Consider the following 20,812-nt stretch of genomic DNA (forward strand, 5'->3'; position numbering starts at 1 on the left):
GATAAGCAGCTTTCAGAAGGGCGGCATGGAGGGTTCCTGGGAGCAGGTTGGGGTGCCTGCTGCCCATATCCCCTAGGGCTCCTGCTATACAAACCCAAGAATTTGGGCTCTTGGAAGACACACAATCCGGAGCCAGTTTTAGCCCTTTACAGGAGAACTGATGCTGAGAGGTGTGAGAAACTGGCTCCTGGTGTCAGAGCTAGATAGAAGCTGCACCTGTGGGACCCATGACCTGGTCCCCTGGTGACTGAGACCACACTTGGACAGACCACTCACATTTGGGACTCTCTGACCCTCTCACCTCGGGTTAGTGCTGAACCAGACACCCTCATGCTAGCTCCAGTCCTGTCCCTTACTTCCAGCACAGAGTTGCTGCTGTGGGACTGGTGCCACCTCCCCTCCCTCCTAGGCTGCTGTATCAGCCCCTTCCACAGCCAAGGTGATCACCCAGCACTTCCCTCTCCTAAGGTTCCAGACAGAACCCCGACAATCCAGCGCAGCCTGGGCTGCTGGGGTATGTCAGCACCTCCAAGTCTGTCAAAGGCAAACCCTGGCTCCCCCTCTGGCTTTCCCAAACACCCCTGTTTACATTTCAGAGGAACCCAGGGGACCCTGGGGTGCTGGGATATCTGCCTGCCCTGGAACCTGGTACCTGATATCCCACTCCCCAACCTGGCATGCCCCCAGCAGCTGCAGCAGCTGCTCCAGTCCTTGGGGAAAGCCTACCACTTCCCACCCCACCTCCACTCACCCTGAAGGCTACAGGGAAGCCTGGGTCAGCATGGTGGCTTGTTAACCTGTGACTGAAGGCTGCTTCTGCATTGTTCTATTAGCCTCCGTGTCTGTCCCTAGTCCCCAGATCAGGAGCTCCTACAGGTGATGCCAGCCAGCCCTAGGCACAGGGACCAATATAGAGTAGCTGCTTGGTCAATACAGTGAGACCTGCCAACTGGCCACTTCCCCACTTCCCATTCCCACCCTCCCTACCCCTGCCCCTCCTCCCCATTCTCCCCTTCCCTTCCCCATTGTCCTTCTGCCTGTTCTTAGCTAGGCCAGGCCCATGGCCTCCTGCATGCTAGCCAAGCTCTCTACTGCTGAGCTATACAGCCCCCACCCCAATCCCTGACCACCACATTTCCCCACCAGCTTTGTCCAAGTCCTCCTGATCGAATCCTGGTCTGCCTTTGTTTACAGAGTGAGTGCCTGCTGTTTTCAGCCCTTTCCCCTGAGAGAGTTTTGTCCTCGAGTCACTTAGACTGCCTCAGTGCACAGGAATGGTCTCTGTTGGGCCAAGGATGTGGTTCAGTGGGTGGAATGCCAAACGGGGACAAAGCCTTGGGCTCCACCCCCCACCCACATAAACCATGCACACCTGTAACCCCCACACTAGGAAGGCAGAAACAAGAGGATCAGAGGGTCAAGCTCATAGTTCATGTCAGGCCAGCCTGGGCTACATGGGATCCTGTCTCAATCAACAAGGAAATGCTGATGGGCCAGGGCAGACCACACACCTCAAGCGTTTTGTAGAACAAGGATTTTTATATAACACTGCATAATTACAAAACCCAGGATGTTTAATTCCTTAGACACATGGTCTTCCAGGGATTGAACCCAGGGCCTCTTGAATGCTAGGCAGTCTCTCTATCAACTGAGCTACAGCCCTAGCCCTAGTTGGTTTTGTTCTGTTTGTTGTTGGTTTTGAGATAGTCTGTTTATGTAGCCCAGGCTGGTCCTGAACTCACTGACTTTGAGCTCACTACCACCTTTTCTTACCTTCCCTATCGCAGCTTCCGCAAGAGCTGGGATTTCAGGCCTGTGCCACCAGGCCTGGCAGGAACTGGAATGCTAAAATAACACTTGGGTAATTAGAACTCCCCAGCTGTTCAGGAAGGCCTTTTCAAACGTTCAGTCCCAGGGTTAGACCCGTAACAGCAGGACCCAGAGCTGCACAGGACGCGTTGAACCATGACACATTTCTTTTCTTATCGTTGAGCAGTAGTCTACAAACTTGGGTGTAGGAAGCCGGAAAGCAAGCTTGGGTATATGAGGTGTGAGCCACAAGCCATCCTGTCTCTGCTACAGCACTCAGTTCTATCACCGGAGGACCCCAGCTACTACAGTTGGTAAGTAAATGTGCAAACAAGACAGATAACGATCAGGTGGCGGTGCTGCTGGAGGTGGTGCAGAAGGCCCTAGTGTGGATTCCCAGCACCCATAAAAATAACAGGCACAGCCAGGTGTGGTGGTCCATTCCTTCAATCCCAGCACTTAGGAGGCAGAGGCAGGAGGATCTCTGCAAATTCAAGGCCAGTCTAGTTTGTAGAGTGAGTTCCAGACTAACCAGGGCTACACAGTAAGAACCTGTCTCAGACAGATGATAGACAGACAGACAGACAGACGGATAGATAGATAGATAGATAGATAGATAGATAGATAGATAATAGATAGATGATAGATAGACAGATGATAGATAGATAGATAGATAGATAGATAGATAGATAGATAGATAGATAGATAGATAGATAGATAGATAGGTAGATAGATAGAAATTGGCAGGAATAGCAGCACATACCTATAATCCAAGGCTGGGTGGGTAGGGGAGACAGAATCCCTGAAGCTCATTGGCCAGCTAGTCCAGTCAATCAACAAGCTCCAGGTTTACTGAGGGACCCTGTCTCAACAAACAAGGTGGAGAATGGTTGTGGAAAACGCTGGACATCAACTTTTGGCTTCCACACACATGCTACACACGTGCACATAATACCCCCAAATACAATTTTCTTTACCAAACCAATAAGTTTGACTGCAGGCCACATCAACTGAAGGTTGACTCTAGATCTAGAATCTTCTACTCTTCCCTTTATGTGTGTGGGTGTAGGTGCCTGCAGAGGTTGGAAGTGGGCATCAGATCCCCTGAGTAACAGGATCTGGAATGAACCCTGGGTCCTCTGGAAGAGCAATATGCACCCCTAACTGCAGAGGTGTGTCTGCAGCTCCCCAACGTGTTCCTGTGAAACGTTTCAGATATCAAAGTGAAATAAATGTTCATCAACCTGTATGCCCACTGCCTAGATTTTCCCCGTTCATCTTTTCTCACTCAATTTCTTTTAAAATCCCATGTTTGCTATCCTGACATGTGAAGGCAGTCAGTTTGTGGAACGCCGTTGTTTGTACTTCTGGATTGTTTGTACTGGGTAAGAATTAGTTTGAACATGCTGACAGGGCCTCTGAGCTAGTTGGAAGCAGCATTTTAAAAAAATTAGTTCTTAAGTTATTATTTTGTGTGTTGTGTTTTGACTGCAATGTATATCTGGCGACTACGTGAATGCCTGATGCCTTCAGAGGCCCAGAGAGAGCACTGGCTCCCCAGGAACTCGTCAGTGACAGATGTGAGCTGCTAAGTGGTTTTGGGACTCAAACCCATGTCCTCTGGTTGGGTAGCCAGTGCTCCTAGCGGAATCTCCTCTGCAGTCCTCTTGTTCAGATTTTACTAATGACAATAAACTTAACTCTATAATCCAGCTAGACGCTGAGGGGAATAAGGAAAATGTGGACCCCAAAGTATGAGCATCAATTCTTGTCCCTGTCCCTAAGTCTTTTGGCTCTTCTATGGGAGTCTGGAATCTATACTAAGTGACAGTCACTCTGCCAGCCCACAGGATGGTACATTTCAGTAGAGTTTTCAAAGCCGTCTATGAATAAAGCAAGCATCTTTATCTGTAAGGTCAAATGGTCAAGGCTCAGGAACCCAGGATCTAGCTGTCAATAACTCAGTTCCTGCCTAGTAGAGCTACCCTGGAGCCTGATGGAGCACTGACCTTTGTTACACTGCCCTCTGTGGCCTTAGGTGGAAACACAACTACATCCCCGTGTTGAACCAGTATCTGCATGTCAATGCCCAAGAGCATAGGGTTGTTGCCAGTGTCTGGCCAAAGGGCAGGTGGTACCAGGCTGGCCCTGGGTAGCACCAGGCTGGCTCTATCCCCATTCAAGACCCTTACATCATCAGTTCGTTCATTGAGGGGAGCTGTGGGCCCCTTGGGTCTGGGGCTCTGGGAGCCAGGTGTCATCTGGCTGATGATGGCATCTCCCCTACACGTTTCCCTCCACTAGCTCCGATGCTTCAAGGGTGAGACCAAAAGCAGCTTTGTCCTAGAGGTGGGGGAGCACTGTTTCCACATCAGTATCAGCCCGCTGGCTGCTGAGGACAGCCTAGCCAATGTCATCCAGATGCAACAGACCTTCTCCCAGGTATGTAGGTTCCTCGAAAAGAGTGTATTTGAGGCTTTGCTTCTGGGGATACCAATACAAGCCAGGCTCTGAAGGGGGCAAAATGGCAGAAGGGACTCTCAGCTGTGTGTCTCATCTCTGTATCTACTGATCATCCCCTAGACCCTAGGTACCACTCCAGAAACTGGGGTGTAGCAAGAACCAATTAGCTCTGACTGTCACTGAATGTAGTGGAAGCAGGTGACAAAAAAAATCATATAAGTAGGATATATAAGCAGGACACACACACACACACACACACACACAATTGATTAGAAGGGAGGATGTCAGGAAGTGTCACCTGAGGAGGTGACACAAGCTTATCCTGTATGACAAGCAGTCTGGGAAAAGAGCACTCCATGCTAAAGGCCTGGGGTGGGAATGAGTCTGAGAAGTACAGAAGCCCTTGAGCTGGGACAGACAGGCTGTGTGGGGACAGCAAGAGCACTTTGCACATGCTGTGCTTGTCGGCCCACACAGGGGGCTACAAGCACCTTCCTTCCCTCCAGGCTCCCACAGCTGCTAGGCTGAGAAAGGCCTGCAGGTGGCGGCAAAGGGGGAGCAGCTGGGCAAGAAGAAAAGGTCTCTCCCCAGGGAGGAGCTGGTGGGCATGGCTTTAGAGATATGTAGGGGGGCTGCTGAGTCAGGGCAATGACCTAAGTCCCAGCACTAGGGAGTATCTGTGGTGAGTTACAGGACAGCCTGGGCTACACACAGCCTGGGCTACACACAGCCTGGGCTACGCAGGGACACAGAAAAAGAGGGAGGGAAAGAGACAGTAGGAACTGACAGTCTTACCTCACATCACAGACAGGAAGCAGAGACAGTTCAGAGTGGTTAGGAGCCCTGCCCAGAGGCACACCGCACGTCTATAGAGCTCACGGGCTCTACCCTCTGTTGCTCACGCTCCCACCCTCTTGCTCACGCTCCCACCCTCCCCCTCCCGCTCAAGCATTGTGGTTCTGAAGATGCAGGAAACAACGATCCACACGATCCACACACAGCTCCCGTTCCTTCCTGGATGTGTCTCTCTTTCCCCACCCAATCGGTGCGTGGGCTGGGCTCCACACCAGCCACCCCATTCTCTTCCAGCTCAGCACTCTTCCCACAGAGCTGGTCCTGAGGACTGTGATCCAGAAAGCACAAGGCAACCACATCCTGTACCAGGAGGTGCTGTGGGATGGCAGGGAGGTGACCTTCAACGGGAGCCTCTCTGGGTCACTCTCAGAGTTCTTGGGGACCATACGTCTTCAGGGTAAGTGGATGAGGGGCAGGAGTAGGGTGAGGGGTGCTCTCACGGGCCATGGGGGTCCTTGTCCTTGTGTACATGGAATCCTCAGGACATAAGACGGTCCAATGCCCAGTCCTCAGAGGAGACAGGCAGAGAGAGGAAACGCTGTGTCAGCAAAATCTCAGAGAGGGTGGGGCTGCAACCCAGTTGGTAGAGTTACTTACCTAGAATGTTTGATCCTCAGCACCTTAAAAAAATATATAGGTTTAGGGGAAGATGTCTGCAATCCCAACCCCACGAAGTAGAGGCCAGAAGGTTAGGAGTTCAAGGTCATCCTCAGCTACATGAAACCCTCTCTCAAATAAACCAAAATTAACAGCAAAAGTAAATTGGGGCTCATGAGATGGCTGTTGGGGCAGTGCTTGTTTTCAAGCCTGACTATCTGAGCAGAGACCTGCACAATGAAGGAAACAGGCAAATCCCAAAAGTTGTTCTCTCCTCTCCGTTCTCTTGTACCACAGTGCACACGCAAATAAGAGTAATGAAGACCCTAGATTGTCCTGAATGAAACCCAATGGCTTAAAGTGATTAGGAGGGTGTAGCAGAGAGGCCCTGGGAGGCTTGTGCCTCTCAAGGTCAGAGGCAAGCTAAGGAGAAGGGCTCTGTTGATCTCTGGGATCTCTACTGAGCTCAGCACCTTCTGGCTGTTAGCCCAAGTCTGGTGTGAAGCCATCAGCAGCCATCTAAGGTGCTCCACGGTGGCTGGTCAGTGGTCAGGAGAGGGGTAGCAATACGACTTGGCCCTGATGCTTGCTTGGCTGGCCTCAGTGGCGTGTTCTGAGTCTGGGGCTGGGGCCCAGACGTGGCTCTGGGTTGGTGTGGCTGGCTGCTCAGTGCCATTGGGGTAGGAAGAAAGGAGGACAGAGCTCCCATGGGGACAGGTGGCTTTAAGTGATACCATGACAAGAACAGGTGGCTTCCAAGTTATAGGATGGGTGAGGTGACCACCTGCTGCCTGAGTAGCTGAGTCCCCTGAACCAGTCTCCTGCCGTGACCTAAACCCACAGCCATAATCTTACATGAAGTTACTGCCACCCTCTTACCATGTCCCCCACAGTGGAGCTTGCCCACCAGCTGTCTCTGTTCCTGCCACGATGCTGCAGCCCCCGCCTGTCCTTGGAATACTCTAGAGACAGCCACCAGGGCAACCTGGCTGTAACCTGGGACAATAAAGACCAGGTAGGCAGTGGGGCTGGAAGGAGACCCTGGGTGGCCCACCCTGCTCAGGGAGCCTGACTGGGGATCAGCAGCTACACTAGATGCCCACAGATGAGGTCAGAGGACCTCGGTTCCAGCCCCATGTGACAAGTACAGCTGATGTGGTCCTGTGTCACAAATTAATCCTATTGTCCATCCTGCTTGGTGCTGTTACCATTGCTGTTTTCAGAACCTGACACTGAAGTACAGAGAGGAGCTGTCACTGATTTGGAGTGACAACCAGTGCAGCACCTGTCTTTAGCCACCCTCCCAGTCATGCTCCTGTTTCATCCGCACTCCCTGAGCCTCAGGCTCCCTCCCTGTGGGGGGTGGGGGCAGCAAAGAGGGCTCGCTAGGGTGGCTAGGGAAGGAAGAACTGGCTTGCACTTGCCCACCCCTCCTCCCTCCCCTACTTCTGTCCATCCTGTTCACCTCTCCATATGGGGCAGAGGTCTGCAGCCTTGCTAGGAACAGAACTTCAGCCTAGGACGCAGGGAGACTGCAGGTCTCAGGCTTGGTCCTGGAAAGGGTGGGAAGGCCCTGTTCACAGACACAACATGACCTCAACTGTCCTCTACTCGATTCTCTTTCAGTGAAGCCTACTGTGTGCCTGGGTTGGAGACCTGTGCTTGCCCCGCACTTGCATATCTCTGGGTTTTCAAAGGAAAAAAATGATTCTTAAGAGTCTCTGAGCTCATCTGTATGATAACCTGTATATGTAACCACCCCAGGGAGGGCTGAGCAGGGCAGCAGCCTCCCCACCCCCTGTGGGTCCTCAAACTGTGTGTGGCTTCTCTGAGCCTCCTCCGCCACCCTTCAATGCCAGCAAAATGCAAGCAGATGGATGTGGTTTAAACCAGTTGTGATAGGGGCTGGATTTGAAAGGCCAGTGAGACCTTCGTGAGAGACGAGACCATCAGCCAAGGGTCCCTGGGAGTGTGAGCAAGGACAGCAAGTGCAAAGGCCCTGTGCTATGGAGCCTCCGTGGAAGAAGCTGACACTAGGCAGGGCAGAACACTCGACATCCAGAAGGGACTGGCTGACATCCTGTCACCAAGGGAGAGGTCTTTCTCGGTATCCCAGTAGAGGGCTCTGGACACCTACAAAGAGGGGCAGAGATCTCTAGCTCCCATTTCCTTACAGGGGAGGATGAAGGCAGCCTCAGTCCTGCCAGCTTCTCCCCTCAGAGGTGGTGACAGCCTCTCCTCTGCTAGTCCCTCATGAGGTTCAGCAGTCCTGGCACAGCAATCCTGGGACTCTGAAGATCACCTGGGCTGACAGATCCTCTATGCACAGTGTAGCCTGGGACGGCTGCCTAGCTGCCTCCCTAAGTCAGGCACATCTATATGTTGGACTGGCTCACTGGTGAGCTCTTGCCTACGATCCTTTGCTTCCAGTAGGCTTTTGCCTAACTACCTGTTCTTGTCAGCTCCAAGGGACCTGGAACCTGGGCCCACCAAAGGCCTGTGGGGCCCTGACTAAGACCCGGGTCATGTTCAGTGAGCAGTTTGATCTCTCCTGGGGCCAACACCTGCTGCAGCAGAATGTAACCTATGAGGTGAGGCCCAGGTAAGGCAGGTCACCTACAGGGGCCTCACCTCCTAGAGGAAGTACAAATCTGAAGGCAGTGCAGTTCTGGGATCAAGTGTGGCTATGCCAGGAGACCTAGGCCACTCATTCCACTGAGTGAGCCTTGCTTCATCTGAATGGGTGTGATAGTCATGTGACCTCCTGGAAGTAGATCAAACACTCAAGTTAGTGCTAGGCCCAGTAGAGGAGCTAGTGGTACTAGGGGCCTGGACATGGGCAGAGGATGAGGGAGGGCTCACCTTTCCTGAAAGGGCAGGGCTGAGTATCTTCCACTTAACCAGGGCTTCCGGTGGGACTAAGTGCCAATCTTCAGAGTGCAAGACAAAAGCCAGACAGCACTGAAATGGGAACAGCTGTCTCTTAGAGCATTCTGCCCTCAGCCCTCTGCACAACATCCCTGGGCTTCTGAGACCCCTGAGGTGCCAAGGCTGAGGTTGCAGATACCTGGCCCCTGTGTGGTTGACAATCACTTTTGGGTGCTGTGGGCACTCTCTCGTATGTGACAAACGCCCATGTCATAGCCCACCATTCCAGAAGCAGCCACTGTCCTGGTGGGACAAGGTCCATGCAGAGGCCACACTGGAGCACATCTTCTCAGGCCCCTGGACCAAGCACAGTTTCCAGGGGACAGTAGAGACTGACTACGTGTGCAAGTTACACCACACTCTCCATCCTGGAGAGCCTACCCAGGGTGAGTCTGGTGAGAAGGGCGGGGTGCAGGAGAACCGGGGACCTGAGGAGGGGACAGGCAGGGTATGACCAAAGCAAGCACAGCCACCCTCTGCATGGCGCCTGCCTTCCCTCAGAGGGCAGAGGGAGACATGTGTAGGGAAGATCATGGTATTCCGGAGAATTCGACAGGAATGTGTCACTAAGGGTGTCACCACAGCCACTGCTGAGAGGCACATGGGACCCTGGGCTACCCTGAGTTCCCCCACCATTCCCAGGTCCTCCTTCCATCCCCACCCTCCTACTATCTATCCATCTACCCCTACCCACCCACTACACATTCATCTATCCACCTTCCCATCCCTCCCTCCCAGGGGCCATAGACGCTTCAGTCAAGGTCAGGCAGAGTATTTGAAATTTAACAAGACATCACAGCTCTTGTTACTCTTGCTCATGCCACTGGGCCATGACTGAGTGGGAGGCAAGGCGGGTGCTGTTCCGAAGTGGAGGAAAACAGGGAAGACCTAAGCTGTGCGATTAGGACCCGGGGGACGCTGGGAAGGATGGGAACCAGGCTTACTCTTGGCCTCAGGGTCTCTGCCTCAGATCATACACAAGCAGGACATGGTGCTTCCGGGTTTAAGGGGCTTTGCTAGACAAGAATTGTGGGTGGGGCAGTAGAGCCTGCCACCCCCACAGCCTGCTACAGCAATCCAGGGGGAAGGGATCACAGGCTGGGCCAGGGTCCAGTGGGAACTGAGCCATTTCCCCTGTGTCTCCTGACTTCTGAAACCTCTGCTGTCTTCCCGTAGGCCCTCTCTTTCTCTGGGGAGCACAGTCTGGACCAGTGTGCACTCCTGATGCGTTCTCAATACACAACCACAGTTGATCTAAGGCATCGGACTTCTCTGGGCATCTGGAGGTACATCTCCAATTTCTCTAGTATCCGTGCCAGGAGCGCCACTGCCTGGGTAGCCATGCCACCTAGTGGCCATTTGTGGAACTTCAGCTCTACATCCTGATGGTCCTGGACTTCTTTCGGGGAGCGTTACTGAACCTAAGGTTCTGTCTGGGTCCACTGAGCGGCTCCTATATCACTCCATGGTCCTTCTCTCCCTATAAACAAAATATGGCTTCTATTTTGCTCCAGTGTGATGAGGTTGGTGTACCACTTGAGGCTCTCTAGAGGAACAAAACCGAGAGAATGGGTATATATATAGAAAGAAAGGTTTTTGGGTTTTTTTTTAATTTATTTATTTAGTATGTGTAGTGTTCTGCATGCATGTATGCCTGCATGTCAGAAGAGGGCACCAGATCTCATTATGAATGGTTGTGAGCCACCATGTGGTTGCTGGGAATTGAACTCAGGACCTCTGGAAGAGCAGTCAGTGCTCTTAACCTCTGAGTCATCTCTGCAGCCCAAGAAAGGGGTTTTATAGGCTGTGGCTCTGCAAGTCCAACAATATCTGTCTGAGAATGGAAGATCCAGAACTTCAGTAGCTGCTCAGTCCACAAGGCGGGATGTCTCAGCTGGTCTCCAGGATATACCAGAATCCTGAAGACATTGGCTCCAATGCCCATGGAGGAACGGACGGACTTGCCAGTGAGAGTGAGGGCAAGCAGGCAGAGTGAGAGCTTCTATGTCCTAAAACAAGCTGACAGCAGAAAGTGTGACCCAGATTAAGGGTGGAGTGGACTTTCCCTCCTCAAAAGATTTGGGTTAAGCATGGATCTTCCAGGCCAAGTGTGGTAACGAAAGCCTTCTAGGCAGAGGTCTATATAATCAAGTCCAAGACAGCCAGGGCTACACAGAGAAACACACACACACACACACACACACACACACACACACACACACACACACACACACATACACACAGAGCGGACCTTCCTACTCTAAGTCACTTACTTAAAAAACAAACAAAGAAACAAAGCAACCACCTCACAAGCACACCCAGCCATTTGTATTTTATTTAGTCAGTCCAGATATAGTCAAGTTGACAACCAAGACTAGACATCACAAATGGCGTTTCTGGATAGGGTCATGCCCACAGGCCATGGCCATTTCTATTTAAGATGCAGAGCCTCTGTGCCTGCCACTTCTTAACCTACATCTAGGCTCTGCCTCGGCATCTACAAACAGGTGCTGGACACAGCTTCCTGGAATCAGAGCAGAGAGCAGGGCCTGAGGCCAACCACTGGGCAGGCACCCAAGATGTGTGGCCCCACCCTTAACCCTCCTTACTCTATGCTGGGGTCTTAGCCCCTAAAACAGAGGAAGGACATGTGCAGGGACAGCCCCTCTCCCAGCCACACCATGGCCTGTGGGGTCTTGTTCTCGGGTCATAACTGCTGAAGCTGAACTGAAGGTGGGATCTTCGGGCCACAACCACAGCTACCTTCAAGTGGCTACTGATTGACCTTGGCTTTGGTGCTGCCCCACAGTCCTTGCCCCAGCCCCTAGTCTATACTGCCCTTAGCAATGTGGCACTTTGCACTCGTGGTTTACTCTAACCCACTGTGGCCTCATTTTTCCTTGACCACCTCTGGAAAGACATCAGAGACTGATGGCTGCACTTCCACTCCTAAGACTCAAGACAACCTCTGATTTCTGCTGAGCTCTGAGAACTGCTGGTCCGAGTCATTTTACAGTCACAAGCTGAGGCTTACTCAAGGTTGCACAACTCGTCAGTTGCAGGATCTAGCTAGAATACAGGGCACTTGGGCCAGGGCAGGCTCCCTTCTCCGAGACCCTCTACCACCAATTGCTTCATCTTTTTCAAGGGTCCTCTTTCCCTAGAACCTTTGACGAATTCGACATTGATCCAGTTCATGCAACAACCATCTGTTCTGTTGCTCCTCCCTCGAGGCTGAGTGCTTACTCGGATTTGGGTAAACTCAATGACCACACATGACTCTTGAAGTTGCTAAGGTCTTTGCAGCAATGCTCATGAGAACTTAGAAGATCTAGGCTGCAGGAGAAACACTTGGGCACTGGGACTGTCAAAGGAGAAATGCCTGGAGTCCCCCGACCAATGGTATCTGTCTAAGGAGAGAGCAAGGTCCTGAGTTCCAAGCTCCCTGGACAGTGTGGGCTTTTGTGATGCTTTTCTGTACATGGTGGGATTCTGAGCCATGTGGCAGGGGTGGAGGGCAGGGAAGCCGATGCTCCCTGGAAGAACAGCCATTTTCCTAACCCTTCCCTACTGAGTCAGCCTTAGCCCGTCCTGAGCCTGGGACAGGCAGATGCCAGAGAGCAGAGCAGCCCCAGCAGCCGGGCCCACTCGGGCCTCTATTATCTGGTCTGTCGTTCCAAGGTCCTAGGGCTCAGCAGCTCAGTTTGCTGGGCTGCATGTCTACCTCGGCTTCCAAAAGCCTGGTCCAGCTGGAAGGAAGCATGGAGGTGCAGAAACTAAGACTGTTGGTGTCCCGGGCCCTGCGCTGTCTTCAGGCTTCTGCTGCCCATGGGGAAGGTAAGGGCAAGGTGACAGTCACCAAGTGCAAGGTGGTGGCTAGGCCCCACCTCTGTCCAAGGGAGCACAGGGGATCCCTACTCCTATCCTGTTGAGAGCTTAGAAACACAGAACCACCCCAGACTTCCTGTCAACTCCTGTGCTGACTTGGCTGGGTCAAGTGAGGCTGTGGAGGTGGGGCTTGGGGAAGGGATCTGGGCCCATCCCAGAGTTAAGTGTGAAGTTGGGGCTTCCAGTATTCCAGGAGACAGGATTACTAAGGTGATACAACTCAAGGCTCTTAAACCCTAATATCTTAAGGTTTTGTATAGGGCACTGGGGTAGGCAGGCAGAGAAGGCCTGGATGTAACCTCGGTCTCTTTCTGGCTCCAGGAGGCAGAGAAGACAGTGACACTATGGACGTGTGCCCACAGGCGAGCCATGGAGGTGGAGGCCCTGCTCCTAGAGCGAGCAGCCTGTCCAGACACTGGGGGGCCTGACCATTCTGACAGCTGACCGGAGCCTCCTCCTAGAGGCACATGGTTGTCAGGGGACCCTACTGAGCCATCTGGAGGTAAGAGGGCCAGGGATGGAGGGCTGTTGGCCAAGAGTCCAGAGCCCTTGAGTGAACGGTGCCCAGAAAAATCAGAGTGGACCCTTCGGGACAGCCCACACATTCTCCAGAGGACTTTCTCTCTATCTCTCACCTGTCCCTCTGTCCTGCAGTCCAGGATGACAGCAATTGGCTCCCAGGTGCAGACCCGGCTGGAAGAGAAGCTCTGTCACCTAGAAGACGATGCAAGAGACATTCAGACCCTGGTGGGTAGCCAGGAAGCATGTGGGGGCTCTGCCCTCGCCTGTGTCCAGCAGCTCTGCAGCCCAGGCATGAGAGGCAGAGGATGCTGTCTCTGTGGTCTCCCACTGATCTTGCCTTGGTTTCCCTGCCTAGGTACCACCGGTGGGCACTCTGGACAGTGTGGCAAATTGTCTGTTACTATTGACTCAGGCTGGGCCAGGCACTGTCCAGGCAGGTGACCAGATGGTGGCCACCTTGTGGAGCAGAGGCTAGCCCAGACACGTGCTGACTGTCACCTCCCTCTCTACCTGGAGCAGCTTCGGGTGGAGACGCAGCAGTTGCACAGTGGCTGGAACGAGAGTATAGGAGAGGGCACTAGTGCAGCCCCACCCCTAGCGCCAGGAGCCTTGGGCCTTCAGACTGGATCTCACACCTCTATCTCCGTCAGAAAGGCGATCTAATCTCCTTAGATCCCGCAGCTTATTTCGTAGACGCCTGCGACCTCTGGCCTGCTTTCTTCGTCCTGGGGTTCCAAGGCAATGCTCATTTACGCCTGCTACCCATGCTTCAGCCATCCCCCTGCCTGGCTCCACTCATGCACACAGCCTTGCCGTGAGGCTTCCAGCGCTGCCACTGCGTGTCTGTCTATGGGCTCCAGCAAGGCTCCAGGCTGGTTAGCACACAGCCCTGCCCTGGGCAAGCTGGGACCCTGGCCTCCCCACAGTTAAGAACCACTCTTTTTTTTTTTTTTTTTTTTTGGTTCTTTTTTTTTTCGGAGCTGGGGACCGAACCCAGGGCCTTGCACTTCCTAGGTAAGCGCTCTACCACTGAGCTAAATCCCCAGCCCCAAGAACCACTCTTGATCCTCCTGACAGCCCCTGAGATTCTTACTGGCCAGGAGCACACAGACATCCTCATGGCTGTGACTCACAGCAGCACAAGGGTGCAGAGTAGACTTGATGATGGGGAAAGACACTGGGCTGAAACCCCAAACCCTACAGAGCTCCACCGTACCCCACTGGGTATCAGCAACTTCGCTGGGAAACATTCACCTCTGGGAAAGTCCTAAGGCAATGTACGGGCTTCGACCAGGGTAGTCATACCTCACTGGCTCCCGCTTGGTGGAGGACATACATTCACATAGTAGGGGTCATTCGCATAGTAGGGGTAGCAGGCCCTTTCTGTCAACTCCAGGCAACCAGGTCTGCAGTCCTAGTGCCCGCTGCTTATTTCTACCCGACTCCTTACTTCAGGACGCCGACCCTGGGACTTCTAGGGCTCAGGTGTTAGACATGCCTGGCTTGTGCTGTAGGGTTCTCATTGGCAAGGATCTCTGAGGTCTCAGGGTGATGATTACCTGTTGCAGAGCCTTTGGCCACGCTGGAGGAGGCCTACTTGGAGGTGATGCTATGGCCTCTAGATGAGGTGTGGCAAGAACGAGCTGAGGAGGCCAGGCAGTGGCTGCAGGTCTGGCTGCTCAGGCTGCCAGGGAGTTGGAGGCTAAGGCCCATCCAGGTGACCCTGGGAGCTGTGATGGATACCCTGGAGCTGGTAAGGGCTGTGTGTGTGTGTGTGTGTGTGTGTGTGTGTGTGTGTGTGTGTGTGTGTGTGTGTTGGGGCTGAGCTCAGTGAGGGTACCTCTGAACTGTCTCTGCCTGCTCCCCAAGGTCATCCACCATACACTGTCCTGGGCTGAGGCTGAGGCTCCCCCGGTCCTGAAGCCGCTCTGCAAACCCTTGTTGACCACATACTCTCATGCAGCCAAGGAAGTGGTGCTGAGACTGATGGGTCCTGTGTTCCTGCTACACCCAGGCCCAGGCCTGTAGCTGGCCCATTTTCATCCTCAGGGCAGCACTGCCACACAGGAGGTTCTCATTTGACGGTGGGAAACAGGCATGGGGTCTGCACAGCGCTGGTGACATTCTAGTCGTTTTGCAGAAGACCCAGCTGTGGGAAGGACACTGTTGGCAGCCTGGATGTGTCCAGGATGTGTTCGGTGGCACATGCTGCAGGAAAGCAGATTGATGAGGAGACACACGAGTGATGGTAAGCTTGAAGTTGATGGAGAATGATTGCTTTTCCACCTTTCTTGTTGAGGCAGGCTCTCTCAATCCATCCCAGAGTTCGAGGATAAGGCTAGTCATACCAGGTGACTTGTTCTGGGGATATTCCCTCTGAGGACGAAGTAACAAGTTCTGTCGTGCTTGCCTCACATTCATGTGTGGTTCTGAGTCTCTGACCGTGAGTCCTTGTGCTTGCATTGCAAGGGCCTTAACCGCTGAGCCATCTCCCCAGCCCAGGGGTGAGCTTCGAGCAGGCAGTTCTGGGTAGGGCACACAATCGGTGCAGAGCAGGGGAAGAGGGTATTGCAGAGCCATGGCACCTGTTTGAAGGACAGTAAGGAAGCCAGCAGGATTTGAGCAAGCTCCTTCTCAGGCCGTGGCTTCTGCTTGGAGACGGGCACACACCAGGGTTTTGGCCCAGGAAAAAGTGGATCTCTGTGTATTGCAAACGTTCAGTTCCCGTTGGCTCCCATGCTGAGGGACCTGGCAGCTCAGGCTGCCTGGGAGTTGGCGGCTAAGGGCCATCCTGGTGGCCCTGGACAGAGTGCACGGCTGTCTGGGGTTGCTGGAACAATGTCAGCGTGGAAGGGATGAGAGAGTCAGAATCCAGCTGTGTTTTTAATGTCAGCCTGGAGAGGACTGGACTCAGCTGGATGTAGGTGGTAAAAGAGGAGTGAGAGATGACTTCAAAGTATCTTTGGCCTCAACAGCTGGAAGGACGGAGGTCCCTCTATAGACAAGGGACAAACACAAGGGCTTCTGGGTATGTCTAACCAGTGCAATGTAAGCAGAACTGTAGTGGCTTGAACCACAGTGGAGGGCTGAGGTAGGAGTGCTGGCCCTCTGGGGCTGTCAGATGAGAAGAGATTAACCATGGAGAAGTGTCAGCACAGGCCTCCCAGGTAGGAGCCGCCAATGCTTGCAGTTCCCGTATTGCCCAGCAGGGGGCAGCATGGTGCCTCCTGGTATGGGAAACTTGGACCTAACTCTTGGTTGGATTCCTACTCTGCAAACCTGACAGGGACTATGTAGAACAAATGCTTCAGCAGATGGCACTGAGTGGAAAGAGTAGGGTCTCTCGTGACAGTGGTGGCTTGTCTCTGAAGCTCTATGGTGACCATTCCCAGTGCCTAAACCCCTTCCACTGTAGCCCAGACTTTCCTCACTCTTTCTGACCCCAGGTTTACTGAGCAAGCGTCTGTTCTACAGCCTGAGAAAGTTCTAGAGTCTCTCCCTAGCCTGTCCCTCAGACGAGCCCCCTTTGGCTGGGTTCCTGTTCTAGTCCATTCAGCATCACCTTACTGTGCCTTCCTGTATACCCATGACAAGAACCCTGGCTTGACAAGCCTCCCTTGGTGTCTGTGCCCATCCCTAACCCCACTGCCCCCTGGAGCAGGGTACACAATCAGACAGCCACGGCCATACTGAAGGACCTTGGTCCATCCTATAAGGAGACTTCTGCAGACAGGGGCAAGCCCTCTCTTAGGGGACAACCTCTGCGATTGCCTTCTAGCCTATGATATCACTGTCCTTCAGTGAGCCAGCTCCACTTGCTGGGGGATCCATCTCCTCTGTGTCCCCTTCAGGAACTACTCTGTGACGGTAAGGCTGCCACTCCTGCCCGTGTGGGATGGGCTCCTGGATGCACCCAGGTGGTCAGTTCCCTGGTGGAGGAGAAATTCCTGTGGCCTCTCTGCAGGCTGTCTGAGCCTAATGTGCTGGCCAGGTTCTGTGGGCTCCAGCGTCGCCTGCTAGGGAGCCCCTTCAAGTCTGAGTCCTGCCTGTCCTGCCCACTTCCTGGGACGTCCTCTGCTTGTGGAGCAAAAGGCCAAGCGAGTCCTGTAGGGCTGGTGACAGAAAAGCCTGTCAAGTCCTGTGGGTCATAGGCCAGCCCACAGATTCTGCGCATGGTAAGGTCATCTGGGGCTACTGACCTGGCTAGGATTTTGTCCAGAATTAAGTCCTGGCTGGCTAAGGGGAAATACACAACAGCTGGGAGCCCCTTCTGAGGCCAGCCTTCTCCCAGAGGGCCTTGGTGAAGAAATAGAAGGCTGAGCTCCAGTTGGAGCAGAAAGGTTGCTAGTGGAGTGCTGGCTTACTGAGGAGGCAGAGTCTGCAGCCTCCCCCGCACCCTATGCCTCTGGGAGGCCCCGGAAGGCGGCCTCTGGCTCACGCTGCTATATAACTTCTTCTTCTTCAGTTTCCTCCTGTGTGGAGTAGAGGGAAAGCCATGGCTGGCTTGTGCAGACTGTAAGCATCTGTCTGAGCCCAAGCCCTTGCTTCAGAGAAGGCATATCATCGGGCTTGGCACAGAGTAGTTTGCTGTGTGGTGACAGTCCTGAGCTCTTGGGAGTGTCCCGACTTGGAAGCACTTGTTTCTGTGTGGCAAGTTAACACTCAGTGTTGAGCTGGTCCGTCCTCTTCTCAGATCATGCTGTGGTGGCCCATGCCAGGTACATGGTGACCTCTGATGGGCAGGTGTGGGGCCTGAGTCCCTGCTGTGGCAGGACTTCTCTCTCTGATGCTGAGTCACACAAGCCCAGGGCTCACAGTCCTCCATGTGGAGCTGACCACACAAGCCTGGTTCTAGCCTGACGGTAAGTGCTCAGGAGGGCTCAGGGACTCCCTGGAGCCTCTTGTGCACAGGTTGCCTAAGGGTTTGTTGTTGGGAGTGATTCCAGACTCACTGTGTGTGGTCCGCAGGCTTACAAGATGTATGACACTGCCTGGCCTTGGGAGCTGCTGGGGTTTCCTGCTCTGCTGAGCACTGGGTCCAGGGTTGAGCTGAGCAGCGAGGACAGTGTCTGTCTCCTGCAGCCTGACACTGGCCTGTGGCACCGTGGTTGGTTGGGGCTTGGTACTCCCCGCAAGGGCCTTTTCTAGCTACCCCATGGCCAGACTCCAGGGCGGAGGTGATCTGCCCCTTCTCAGTGGTGCTGCAGTTGGCCTCCCTGGTGAAGAAGAGCACACTCCAGTGGGCAAGAGCTGGAAATAATCTCCATGGCTGCCTTCGCTGACTGGTCACTTCCCTGCTGGGGTGGCATGACAGCTGGCCTCCTCTCTAATGTGACACAGCTGCCTCCTTCTCGATCCTGGTGGTTCCTGTCCCACTACCGATGACCCAGCAGAAGCTGGATATTCTCCCCTGCTCCCAGGGTCAGCTTCTGGCCCAGGGCTTCTGACCCGGCTTGGCTCTCTTCTCCGGGGACAGTCCATACGGAGTGAAGTCAGCTCTCACGAGGTCCCCTGCAAAGCTTTCTGAGTGGCCCGGTGGGCTGGGACAGTGGGGAAGGCACTGCAAGGCACCATCCTCTTTAGATCATCTTTTCCCTCCCCAACCTCTGAGGCCTCCAGCATCCTGGGAGTCTGGAGGGGGAACTTTCCCAGCAGCCCCTCTTGCTCTGCAGGAACGTCTGCTGGCCTTCTGGGTACCAGCAATAATGAGGCAGGCAATGAGCTACTGCTGTCAGGTGGCACAGAAGCTGCCAGCCTGGGGGAGCTCCCCCGGGCCGGGCAGGTAAGCGGTGGGAAAACCCTTTCTCCCAGGCCTCCCCTAGGCTCAGTGGAGGACAGCCGCCTAGGTCCAGGGTGAAGCAGGAGCCCTCACACTCCACTCAAGGACACCAGGCAGTGTGCCCAAGAGAAACGTGGGGAGGATTGAGTCTTGTGTTTCCACCTAGGTGGTGAGAACTGTGGTACTGGGAGGGGATACAGCAGCCGTGCTCAGAAGGGGGCACCACCTTTCAGGCCGTCTTCCAAGACCCCTGGTCCAGCCTGGGGAGCTGCTTCCACATGGTGAGTGCTGGCTGCCCCTGGCCAGAGGCAAGTCAGCAAAATCACAGAATGAAAGAGGCCTGATCTAGCCTACGCCCCTCCAAGGTACAGCGGCAAGCACAGGGATGGGCTGGCAGTGGTTCCAGGTGGACCCTGCCCCACTCCCCAGGTCCAAGCACCTGTGACCCTAGGGAGCGCTGGTCTGCCTGCCAGCTGGTGGCTGCCTACACCCACCTGTGTGCCCAGGACTCTGTGCCCTTGGTCCTTCCTCTGCGGTGTGGTAAGTTCTCATCCTGGTCTAGCCTTGGTCTCCCACCCCAAATGGAAAAGCAGTGCCACTCTCTGACACTGACACATTCTCCTGCAGGAATGACAAGTGCTCAGCTCTGCAGTGAGCACAGAGGTCCAACAAAGCTATGTGCAAAGCGGTTTTTATGAAGAAAGAGCTGGCCTGGTTGTCAGGGACAGGAGGAATGCTAATTTGAGGCCAGCCTGGGCTACGTAGCAAAAATCAAATAGAACTGGAGAGATGGCTCCATGGTCCTCTTGCCGAGGAGCTGGGTTCAATTCCAAGCACCCATGTACCAGCTCACAACTGCCACCAGGGGAATGGATGGCCTGACGCCCCACCCCCCATACATGTAAAATTAAAAATTAATAGTTTCTTAAAAAGAAAAGGAACCAAACAAAAAAGTCAGGAAAATACATTGGCTGATAATGTACTTGCCTTACAAGCATGAGTTGGATCCCCAAAACCAGGAAAAAAAAAACAAAAACAAAAATCCCCGCTGGGTGAGGTGGTGTGCTGGGGAGGCAGAGATGGTGAGCCCCGGGCTTGCTGGCGGGCGAGGCTAGGCCTAACTAGGCTAGTTCTGGGCCACTGAAGAGACCCTGTCCCAAAACAAAACAAAACAAAACAAGAAACGAACAAGAAAGTGAGTATTCCCCGAGGTTAAGGGGGACACCTGAGACCATAGACACCAAGCCAGGTGTCTCCAGCCCCTAAGACTCTGAACCTTGTGCACTCAGAACCTGCACCTGGCTCTGAGGTGACACCCCGTGGCCTGTGAACCTGACAAAGACCGGCTGTGACGCACATCTGACTTCTTCATCCAACACACAAGTCACAGCTGCAGTGAACGGCAGCGGGAAATGCCTGAGACCTTCACCTCCCAGACTCGGGGGCAGCCTGAGAGTCTTAAGGGTATGCAAAATGGCATTCAAAGATTGAACAGCAGGCCAAAGGAAATGTCTGCACGTAACCTAAGAGTCAGCTGTGTGATGCTCAAGCCAACTGTGGAACAACAGAAGAGAAAGTCAGTGGAATGGAAAAAGTGATGGCGTGAGGAATGAGGACCTACTATGTGACCCAGGGTGTGAAGGGAGGAGCTACTGTGTAACCTGGGGTGTGGAGAAAGGGCCTGGTGTGCTGGAGAGTAAGAGCTTTGAGCCTAGAGTCCTTAATCATGAAGCATGTGGTGTCTCAGACACTCTTACTAGGCCCATACCATATATGGTCAGAGCACAGCCGCAAAACAAAGGGGAAAGAAAGGCTTTGTCCAGCCCGGAGGAGACCCTGTGTCACTAAGAAGATGGGCAGTGCCTGAGGAGTCACTGGTGGTGTCCTCTGGCCTCCACATGCACACACCTGTACACAAGTGTTTTCGCTCACAGTGAGCCTGCCCTGTGTGAGCTTCAAGGGAGCTAGCTG

General features: G+C 53.8%; 1 protein-coding gene across 1 annotated transcript in view; it reads left to right on the forward strand.

The window, feature by feature from the left end:
- The window catches only part of Apoltpl1 (apolipoprotein lipid transfer particle like 1), a 97,265-nt gene extending 77,244 nt beyond the window's left edge, over positions 1–20,021 (forward strand). Inside the window, 20 exon segments of the mRNA XM_087574835.1 lie at positions 3,848–3,923; positions 4,114–4,251; positions 4,796–4,851; positions 5,238–5,524; positions 6,618–6,769; positions 6,948–6,990; positions 7,069–7,135; positions 7,137–7,183; positions 7,972–8,093; positions 8,187–8,326; positions 8,869–9,100; positions 9,829–9,987; positions 12,219–12,521; positions 12,935–13,042; positions 13,195–13,500; positions 13,713–13,800; positions 14,631–14,882; positions 17,729–17,916; positions 18,031–18,169; positions 18,591–20,021. Coding sequence (XP_087430961.1) covers positions 3,848–3,923; positions 4,114–4,251; positions 4,796–4,851; positions 5,238–5,524; positions 6,618–6,769; positions 6,948–6,990; positions 7,069–7,135; positions 7,137–7,183; positions 7,972–8,093; positions 8,187–8,326; positions 8,869–9,100; positions 9,829–9,987; positions 12,219–12,521; positions 12,935–13,042; positions 13,195–13,500; positions 13,713–13,800; positions 14,631–14,882; positions 17,729–17,916; positions 18,031–18,169; positions 18,591–18,919 — 3,232 coding nt within the window. The 3' untranslated portion in view covers positions 18,920–20,021.
- Positions 20,022–20,812: the final 791 nt, after the last annotated feature.

This window comes from Rattus norvegicus, chromosome 10, assembly GCF_021556685.1.
Source record: "Rattus norvegicus strain SHRSP/BbbUtx chromosome 10, alternate assembly SHRSP_T2T, whole genome shotgun sequence".
Taxonomy (NCBI): domain Eukaryota; kingdom Metazoa; phylum Chordata; class Mammalia; order Rodentia; family Muridae; genus Rattus; species Rattus norvegicus.